This window comes from Melampsora larici-populina, assembly GCF_000204055.1.
Source record: "Melampsora larici-populina 98AG31 unplaced genomic scaffold MELLAscaffold_21, whole genome shotgun sequence".
In the NCBI taxonomy this organism is placed as follows: Eukaryota; Fungi; Basidiomycota; class Pucciniomycetes; order Pucciniales; family Melampsoraceae; genus Melampsora; species Melampsora laricis-populina.
This window is the reverse complement of record NW_006768785.1, coordinates 706,667-717,739: the sequence shown is the minus strand read 5'-3', so window position 1 is coordinate 717,739 and position 11,073 is coordinate 706,667. Positions and strand designations below refer to the sequence as shown.

Genomic DNA, 11,073 nt, shown 5'->3' with positions numbered 1-11,073 from the left:
ACGATAATACCAAACCCTAAACCGCTGGAGGTGGATTGGGTGGGAGATGCCTCCTCGTCCTATGGGTAAGTCGTCATCCTTGATTTAACAATGATTGTTAGGACCTCTCTCATTTTCTAAATCCCGGTTTGGTTAACAGGATTGGGGTACTGGTAGGCGCCCACTGGGCTTGCTTTAAATTCGTGTCTGGGTGGCAACAATTGGACCTGGAAGAGAGCAAGAGAACGATAGCTTGGGCGGAAACTGTGGCGATAAGGTTGGGATTGCTCGTGCTAAGCAAAGTACAAAACGTGCGAGGTAAAGCCTTCTGGGTAGATACTGATAACACAACAACACAATCTACAATCAAAAAGAGAAAATCAAAAGACGTTCAAACAAACGAAGAATGGAAACGTATTCAAAGAGTACTAACCGTCCTAGGCTGTAACACCAAGGAGAGACGTGTAACATCTAAAAATAATAAAGCCGATGGCCTCTCGAGAGGTTATAGAGGAGATCTGATTTGGTGTAATGAAGTGTTAATACCAATACCTCTCGACCTACAACGATTACTTTCCCAATCGACACCAAAAGATGGACACCCTCCAGCAGGAGAGAAGCAAGAAAGAAAGTCGTTCTTCAGGAAGAAACCCTTTGAAGGCGGAACTGATGAGATTGACACACCAGTTCAAGACGTTTAGACAAAACACTCGAGGAGAGGATAAATCCAGTACAGACGAGGTGCAACAACACTATCTTCGAGGTACCTGGGCAAACGGAACGTTAAAGCATTACAATTCAGCTATTGTCAAACTCATGAGATTCTCGGAAGTGAAAGGTTTAGATAAGCAGGATCTTCTACCCATCTCCTCAACCAACCTAAAAAGGTTCATCGTCTGGACATCAAAGAAACAGGAAGAAAGAGCTAAGGATGACGAGTCAGTTAGTTCGTCAACGGTGAAAGCGTACATAGCCGGAATCAAGGCTTGGCATTTGTTCCATGACGAGAAATACCCGGAGGAAGTAGAGACAGCAGTTGCGGGGTTGTTGAAGGCTTCAAGAAAGATAGAGGCTGAATTCCAAGAAAAGGATAAGAAGAGACCACCTGTATTAATATTTGACTTAGTAATCCTGTCCGACGAGATCAAGAAAGACAATGAACGGGGAGTAGCGACGTTAGCTCTAGCGCTGGTCGCTTTCTGGGGAACAGCTAGGCTGGGTGAATTAATCTCAGATGACCGAAACAAGAGACTACCTACGTGGGAAGACGTAGAGTGGGGCCCAAACGGTTCATATGCACGGATAACCATCTTAGATGCAAAAACCGCAGGACCGGGGGAACTCCAACATATTCATTTACATCGACAAAGACATCGATTAGACCCGGTGCAAGTGTTGGCAAACTGGTTTCATTTCAGAGAGAGAAAGCCGTCAGAAGAGATTTTCACAGTACATTCGCCTGTAGGATCGTTGATAAAAATGAAAAAGAGTGAAACTATATCGTACCTGAGGAACATCTGGAATAAACATAGGCCACAAAAGAGTCAGTTGCTGTTTGGTCATTCATTTAGAATAGGGGGAGCCTCCCTGAGATGGAACCTAGGTACGAGTAGAGAGGAACTGAAAGCTCAGGGAAGATGGAAGTCTGAGGCTTACAAAATATACCTTAGAAAGTTTTCGTCAAAAGAATTAATGAGAACGGTAAAATTACTGGAGGACCTGGAAAGGAATCAAAATCTAAGTTTACAACCTCTCAGTTCGTAATTAAAGTTTAATTCAAATTTCTAATACAAAGAATTCAAATAGATATGCAGGCACTGCATGAGTCAGATCGCACACAAGAAGATTTACACAATCTTCGGTGGTCTTCCATGACTCACCCTCGTAATAAGTTTTAGAGGAAGTGTAAATTCAACCAGGTTTCAAAACTGGTCAAGGTTTGGTGAGAGGGTACGGATTGTAGAGACAGAAACTCATGTATTCAGAGTCAAGGGCTTCTCGGAGCTCACGTCTCCAGAGGTCTCTATTCAACATGAGTTTTGGGAGCTGAGAAGCCCAAGTCTCCTAGAGTTCTGGTCTCGCCCCTGAGGCAAGAATGGTTGAAGTCTTACGACTAAAACCCTTAATTTCCTCAGAGGCCACCCCCACACCACGCATAGTATATATAAACTCAAATATAAGTTAGAGTAAATGTCTACTGTGGTAGACCAGTCTCGAAAGAGATTTTGTCACTTCTTATCTTTGTGCTGCATAACGCATTAGTACTAAGAGAAGGTTCTACATGTGAGTTAAGTTTAAATCAACATGTACAAACATGAGTCCAAAAGTGCGGAGTCTCACACACTCAACTGAAATGGATTTGTGGTTATCGTAACCGGATGAGGGGTACGACACCACGCCCCCCTTTCGAGCGGTACCGGAGGCCCCGGTACGGTATCGCGTACCGTAATTGGTTTCTGGTACAATACCAGATACCAGGTTTTGAAGTATCTGAAAATTGGGTACGGTACCAGTACCGTACCTGATTTTCAGAGTACAGTACAGACGTGGTAGCCCTCTGGCCCACGTCTTCATATCAGGACGCATTTGTCACTTCATTCGCTCGCCTTCCCCCTCGATATGCCTGCATTGGGCTAAAGACACCCAACTCGTCCATTCTTCGACATTAGTTCCAATCGACATGCAACAACTATGGCAGACAATTCACGCCTGTGCAAGCGTGGCCAGACGCTATATGAGCGGCCTATGTACCTACCCATCAAGGTTTGTCGCCATTCTTCAATTTACTCTATCCTTGCTCTTTTATCTCTTTTATATCTCTTTCTATCTCTTTTATATCTCTTTTACAAATTTTACATTTGCTTTTAATAAACATCATCATTGATATTGTCTCATTTGCCATACATCCAGCCTTTTAAATATGTCATCATCTTTGTTAGCTGACTACCCCTCTCAACGTCGCAGTACTCGTCCTTCACCTTCAAGAACAGCGTCTTCTATGCTATCCTCTCCGTCCAATTCTCGCCGTGCCATGCGTCGTGTCACCAACAATGTCCAATCAACTCCAGCCGCTTCAGGTTCATCAAAGCGCAAGCAGATGGACGACAATCCAGAGTCAGACTATGAACCTCAACCTGAACCCGATTCCCAGACCGACCAATCTTTCTCTCTGCCACCACCACTCAAGAAAATCCGCCAAGCAACTTCAAGTTCCAGTTCTACCAAAGGAAAAGCTCCAGCAAAGCGACCCTCACAACCTTCTAAACCCAAGACTCGAGTAGCAAAAACAAACCAGTCAAATGATCCTCCTCCAACCAGTCAATTACGACTCAAATTTAATCTTATTCAAGACTCAGATGAGGAGAACAACAAAGTCCAAAAAAACGAAGTCAAGAAACCACAGCCGATTTATGACCCTGTGAAGCAATACTACAACTCCGAGGCTGAAGAAGGTCCCAAGGATGTAAGTCTTGTTCTCGATATACAATATTATCTTTATATCTAACTGACACCATTCAATATTTGCTGCAATCACAGGCGCCAGGCCAGCATACATACTATGCCTGCCTCTTCTGTGGAACTCTAGTTTGATCCGTTGCAGGCTCTACGTCCAACATGTGGACTCATCGAGACGGGTCAAAACAGGACGGCAAATCTGGAAAGCCTGGCTGTCAGGAGAGACACCTCGCCATCAAACAAGGGTGTAATCTACCCCTCACCATCCGTGAACAACGAGCAGAAGCTGAATCAAGAAAAGGACAAACTTCAATCTTAACCTACGCTCAGAAAGTTCCCAAGTTCGACAACCGAACTTTGAATCAAATGATTGGAATGTGGGTACTTAGAACAGCCCAACCTTGGGCTCGTGTGCAGGATTGTTATTTAAGGGCTTGTTTCCGTTATTGCAATCCGAATGCTCAATTGTTTGGAAGGACATGGGTTGCAAGGTTTGCTCATGAGGCTTACCTTGAATTACGAGCTGTAGTAATTGGCGATTTACAGGTAAGCTCAGTCTCATTTCTTTCCCCTGAACAATCTTTAATCACTCTTCATTGACACTGATTGTTCTCTTTCACTGTCAGGACCTCAATAGCTCTTTTGGTCTCATCCACAATGCCTGGACAACCAAAGGCAACCGGTATGGTTTTATCGGCGCCTGTGTCACATACATCACCGCCGACTGGAAATTTGTGACACAACACTTTGCCCTCAAACTCATAGCCTGGCACCACAAAGGTGAATGGCTGGCTGAACCTTTAATCAACCTTTTGACAAAACACGGCTTGCATACTAAGATAAGCCTTTTCTCTTCTTAACATTTGATTCGATTTTTTTTCTGTTTTGCATTTCATTAATTTTTATGTTTTATATCCACATGCTAGCCCAGACCCACGACTCCGGCAGTAATAACAATACGCTGGCGGAGGCAATGGAAGTCAGATTGACCAAATACTGTCAGGATCACAATCAAGACTTTGACTGGAGTGCTCAGACCGACAGAGTCCGGTGCGTATGTCACAAACTCTCTCTTATTGTCAACGCTGGTCTCCAAGCACTTGGAATCCAGGCGCCTCCCCCACCTCTGGTCAAATCAACTATGCTGGGCGATTTCCCAGTCCCGACCAACACACTACAGACTGTTATTGAAGAAGACGAGAGTGGTGAAGGCGACCGACTTTCCGATGCTGAATCTGATTCCGACGATGAAGTGGACGATGGTGATATGGGTGTCCTTGAAGAGCCTCCTAAGTGGTATGAGGTGATAGATGGACCACATGAGATCGAAGATCTCTCTGCTACGGACAGGACCGCAGCGAATGCTGTCCACTTACTCACAACCAAAGTAAGTAAACTTACTTAACTTACTCAGTTCAATATCAACTTCACTTCCATGAAAGACTAACAAAAAATCCTCTGCTCCCATAGCTTGACGTCGTAGGGCGTAAAATCGGTGGTTCAGCCGTTATGTGTATGCTGTTTGACGCCGTCAGCATGGCTCTTTTGAAACAGAAGCTGCCAAGGCCAATCCCTGGTTATGGTATTCGATGGAATATCAAACTTCAGTGTTGGAATTGGCTATACAACGCCCGCGAAGTAAGTCCATTACCACATATCTTATTTCTATCACTTTGCCTCAAAAACTAATCTCCAACCACTGCCCATCTATCATTTATATAGGTGATCAATCAAATTCTGAAAGAAGACCAGATGGAACAACCTCGCCGAGGTCAAACCAGTCGAGCTGGTGAGACTGTGTGACCTCCAGATGTCAATTGCCCCCAAGGGATTTTCAACAAGGTCATGATCTCACCTGACGAATGGAGACAAGTAAGAGATATCATGGAACTTCTGCAGGTGAGTCATCCTGTTCCATCTCTTTCCTGTAATCCATTCAGTTTCTCATCCAATACTAACATCAACCTGATTTTTGTAGGAGTTTGAAAACTTAACCAAATTTTTTGAGCAAGGCGGACCAACTGCCTCCCTAGCGATACGTGAATATGTCAAGCTCCAGAAGACACTTCAGAAGAAGATTGACGCCACCAGATCGCGAGCAGATCCCTTGTTCCCCATGCACCACACCATGCTGGTGCGAGTCAAGTCGTACCTCAAGGAAGATCTGGCATTGAATATCCTCATCCTTGCGACTGTATTGCATCCATGCTTGCAATTGGATTACTTCGACTTTGCTTTTGGGACCGGTTCCCAAGAGTTCACTCTGGCGAAGCTACTTATCGAATCAGAGTATGGCAAAAGGAAGGCTACAATTGAGAATGATAGAGTTGATTCAGCCTCAGCTAATCCTGTTGAACATAAGAAGCTGAACGTAGAGGATGAAGAGTTCCGCAAACACAAGGAGCGTAACCGCCGAAACACTGCCAACGAACTGCGATCCTACTTAGAGATGGCTGAGGATCCTGCACCTGAGGTGGCCGAGAACCCTCATTTGGCTTTGGAATGGTGGAGGGTCAGTTCATTCCTCTAATATTGACTTGTCACAATAGAATCGATTCATCTAATACACATTCAATGTATTTGCAGTTAAACAAGGGCAAATACCCAGTCTTAAGCTCACTTGCACGCGACTTCCTGGCTATCAGTGCCACCGCATGTCCAGTTGAGAGAGGATTCTCTGCGTCAGCTGATGTGTGCTCACAGGATAGGATGGCACTCAAGCCATGAACAATAGAGCGCACGGTTGGGGGACTTTTGTGGTCAGTACAAGGTGTTCAGATGAAAGGCAAGTTTGAAACTGCACAAGAGATGATGGTAGGACCCCGGTATGCCCCTGTGAAGGGTAGTCACACATAAAAGTTCATTTTGAGCTCCTTCGGGTATTTTACATGATGGGTTTAGATTTTGTTGTACATACACCACATGTTTCTGCCACTGGTTATTGCTAGTTTTTGCCATCCCAGACGCTTGTCTACATATGAATTGGAGAGGATTCTTGCAAAGCTTGTGGTGTACTCTGTTATCGTTCAACTTATCCAACCTTATTCATCCATGTCAACAACATCTAATGAAGGATCCCTTACCTCGAGGTCACCACTCTTTTGCACTGCCAAAGCTAGATTATCTGCTGAGCGAGCTGCCAACAAAGACACAAAACGGCGTGCGGGATGCCCTTTGAAAACGGACGATGGCCGGAGTTGCCCGAAATGTGTCTTCACAAAAGATGGTGCCAATCAAATTCTACGATGTCACTGTGGAAATTCAGTTAAGATGTCAGGAGGCAGGATCATGGCTGCCAAAGCTCACTGGGATACGAGTAAGTGTGGCTAGTGAGCTTGTGAGACTCGGGATTTGCCAGGTACTGAACCTCCAATGATTTCTCAAATGTAGAGACTTGTAAGGAGGCAACAGCAAGGCTTCGAAGAGCTGTGGATCGGCCAACAAATTTGAATGGTCCAAACATTCAGCCACAAGCACTTGAGGTTCGCTGAGCTGGCCTGACCAACGAGACCTGGGAGCGTCCTGAATCCGAACAACATCCTATATCAAGATGCATTCAGCACTCTTGTACTCCATATCACGGTTATCCGCCTAGGTTCACTATATGTATGAAACTATTCAATACCTCTGTAGAGAGCTCGCTTTCAGATAGTCAGAAACAGAAGTTACATGAAGAGCTTTCATCTTTATCGACATGGATCATCAAACGAGACGGGAGCCAGGCCTCGATCCATTCGACTAAGTGTACTCAAAGGGTTCCGACTCTAGATCCTGATGCTGTTGAGGTCTGTGAGCCTTGCTTGGAGCTCAAGAAACTTTCATCTTTGAGAAAAGCTATCAATCGAGGCTATGCAACCGATGATAGTCTGAGATTCATCGCAAAGAACTTCATGAATGGAGGGTCATTTTTTGACTTGCTTACACGGTATAATGAATTAAGGATGTTATACCAGTCACTCGAACGGTCAACACGAGCTGGAGACCTGGAATTCTGGACTATGTTTGCTGTACATGCCCGGGCTGGACTTTTCAAGGATTTACCTGTGTTTCGAGGTGTGGCAGAGGGTGTTGGCATTCGGGCCGAACGTGAATCTAATGGTCGAAGCACTCGAGGAATGCCATTTAACGAGTACCTCGACAATATGCTCACCACTGCTGGAGCATACTCTAAAGGAGCTCTTGAGCTCTTCCGTGCGAACCTCTGTGGTCGCTCATCTCGTAGGTTTCGCGCAGTACGCCAGAGGATCAGGGCTCGGATGATTGACGGATTCCACATTAATAACATCCTTCCAGTTGTTTCTTGGTTAAAGCGTATTGGATACGATGGTCCTATCTCAGCTGGGACTGACCAAACCGTGTGTGTTAAGGCACTTCGTTACAATGAGGGGTGCTTAGTTGGTCTGGAAGGTGGTGATATCAAGATCATTGATCTCAATCACTTAAAAACTGTAGTGACGGATGTAGTTGAGGGAGATCGTCTGTGCAAAAAGGTCTGTGTTCAAGGATCAGTCTATATTATTCTATGGGATTATCTTCTCAATCACAAATGAACAAAACTGACTCCTAGTTCCTCAGATCCGAGCATATACATTACAGGTACCACTTCCAAATGTTCCCACTTTTGTAGTGGCTTTGATTGCTAGTCACGAGGACGAGTCCGCTGAGGATATCATGGCTCAACATCTCGAATTCCTTGATTTACTTGAAAAAGCTGGAATCCCGCTGCTTTCCTTGGGGTCTGATGGTGCTGCATCAGAAGTGCTTGCACAAGAGCAACTTGTCAAATGTGCAGATGAATATCTACAGTTCTCAGCTCCTGAACTCGCAGTCAGCATACATGTTCCACTTCTAGGGCATTCAAAACGACCGGTTGTGGCAGTCCAAGATCCAAAGCATGCTCGGAAGACAGCTTCAAATCAGCTGCTTTCTGGAGCTCGTTTATTAGCTTTTGGAAGGTTCAATGTCAACCTTGACCAGCTACGTATCTTACTTCAAACTAATGAGTCACCACTGGGCTACAAGGATATCCTGAACACCCACAAACAAGACGATGGACGTGCTTACCGAACCTTCAGCAAGAGTACCTTCAAGGCTGCTTGTATGGAACCAGATTGCATTGGTCTTGTATTATATCTTTACATCTTTGGTGAACTTGTGGATTCGTGGTTAAATCAAAGTATGCCACATTCAGCAAGAATTATCTCGAGCTACACAGCAGTTTTCTTTGTCCGCAAGTGGAAGGCTTATCTACTTCGACGTCAGAAGGAACCTGGAAACTTGATGAATTTATCTTCGAACTGCATCTCACACCAAAGCATTCGCATCTTTGAAAAACTTGGAGAGAGTCTTTTAGGACTTATCATTTCCCATCGCGACCGGTACCCAACTCATCCACTGATGCCCTGGAAGCATGGAACTGAATGCTGCGAGCACATTTTTGGATGGATGCGGGTGATTTCACCTACTTTCACCATATTGGACGCAAGGCAGATGATGCCAAAGATATTTTCTGTTATCAAGAGTGTCATGAGCGGACACATCTCAATACCTAATAGTGAGAATTTACATGCAGGCAAGTTTGTTTTTGTATCCTCACGTATTTTACTAGGAAGCTAATCATGGATTGCATAGGTTACAAGCACGATTTCTCACATGACAACAGACACAATCATACTTACATCCTCACTTGTTACCCAAGTGACAATGAAATTCGTGACCTGCTCAAAATCACAGAAGCTTCAGCCCAAGCACTAGCGACTTTTGCTGGAATTGGCAATGGTTTGTCTCAGCCACTCCAAGAATCTGTGTCCGAACAGGCCCTTGGAGAACATGAAGATGCTTCTGTGTCAATACACAAGCGCTCGAAATTGGACTATCCTTTCGACCCATCAAAAATGAGTGCTGAGCAGGCATTGGAAACTGCTGCCAGACTGACGAGCAAACATCAGGAAGCTGATGTGGTGATGTCTCAGCTAACAGAACAACTGGAAGATCTAGTACTCGAAGCACCTATCAATATTCTTACTGAACAGGCGGATCCCAATCAGCTACAAGATCCGAATTCGAACTGTTCAAGTTTCTTCAAACCTTTGGTGACACCGGAAGGAGATTTGGATACAACTCACATGGCATCTGAAAGACACGCTCATGACAGTCAAGTTGAAAATCACCACGGGCCAGAGCGACCACGTGTTGTATCAAAAGATTTGCCTGATCCTCAATACGACCCAGACACCGGCCATCAGTTACTTTCACCAAGCCAATATAGCAAAGCAGTTTCATTTTACTGGCGATCAGAGGACAATCCAGAATACAGTGAAGCCCGTCAACACCGCTGGAAAACTCTCGGCAAACGCAAGCCTACCAACTTAGACACTGTAGTAAACGTAGACGATCTCGACACACAATTTGAATGTGTAGAGGGACTAGGCCAAATCGAGGTAGAACCGCAAGATCAACAGCTTGGAGCCGGTGCGATCACAGCCGAAACACCAATCACAAACAACAAATGGGTTGTAGTGATTAAGCAAGGCGTGAGCGTCTACATTCAACTCTCATAACCTGTTTCCCACTAATTGACACCAGTTTTGACATGTGTAGTACTTCTATCTAGGTCGTGTTCTTGCCATCTTCGAACATCACTCAGGCAAGCACGCCTGGGTTCCTGAGTCTTCATCGCGCACCAAGCTCTCCTACGTCTCATTGGAGATTTACCGATATAGCCCTGGTCAAACAACAATTCACGCTGCTCATCAGCCAGACTTACCAAATGAATGGACTTTCAGTCATCTGGCTGCAAAGTTCATTGTCTACCTCTACAGTCCAAAAGGTGATGACTCAGATTTTATCTACATCGAACCTGGTCTCTATCAAGTCCCCAATGTTCTTGTTAACTTTATATCGACTTGTTCTGCGTGGCAGAGTCTCTTCCTGCCCAAAAAACCTAAAAAGTTGTATCAGAAACGAGCGAAGAAAGCTGCAGGAAATTCCTTGTGATCTGTACATTAGATAACAATATGTTACATTTTTATATGCTTCCTACCTTAAAAGCATGTATTTCGGTTAAGAAAACAATCACTCTTACGACACTTTTTGATTACTCTTATGATTTCATTATCGACTTGAATTGTGATTACATTTGAACAAAGAACAGGAAAGATATGACTTCCAAAAAGTCCTACAAATTCAGTAAGAAAACAATCGACAAAACGAACAAACCAAGAGAAGAAAAGAACCGCAAGATACACAAAGCATAAACTGGTCAAAGAGACACTGTTGAAGTCTTCATTCCGATTTGATTTTCATGCGAACGAGATCGGATGAATCGGAGTCCAGAGCTATACGCACAAGGTGATCACTTTGTTTGTTGAGAGTCGAGAAATCCTTTGGAGTGATTGTACAAAAGTACTTTAAAATCTTTCCGAGGGAGGACCCTTAAGCTATGGGTTACAATAGGAATTTGACTTAAGAATTTTGCAGAGACGGGGCCACGCGAGCGCTCAAAATGAACTTTTCTGTGTGACTACCCTTCACAGGGGCATACCGGGGTCCTATGATGGTGGATTGTATTGCAAAAGACCAGGCTGCGCGAGAGAGGAGGAAATGAAGCGTTATAGTGGCTTTCTTTTTTCTTTTTTC

The 11,073-nt window shown here is 44.5% G+C and overlaps 1 protein-coding gene across 1 annotated transcript; it reads left to right on the top strand.

Annotated features, from left to right (window-relative positions):
• Window positions 1-8,715: 8,715 nt before the first annotated feature.
• Window positions 8,716-10,431, top strand: MELLADRAFT_87499 (uncharacterized protein; the record flags this gene model as incomplete). Its single annotated transcript, XM_007410670.1, has 3 exons — window positions 8,716-9,011; window positions 9,134-9,968; window positions 10,036-10,431. 3 exons carry the CDS (start codon window positions 8,716-8,718, stop codon window positions 10,429-10,431), a joined length of 1,527 nt encoding a protein of 508 aa, XP_007410732.1.
• Window positions 10,432-11,073: the final 642 nt, after the last annotated feature.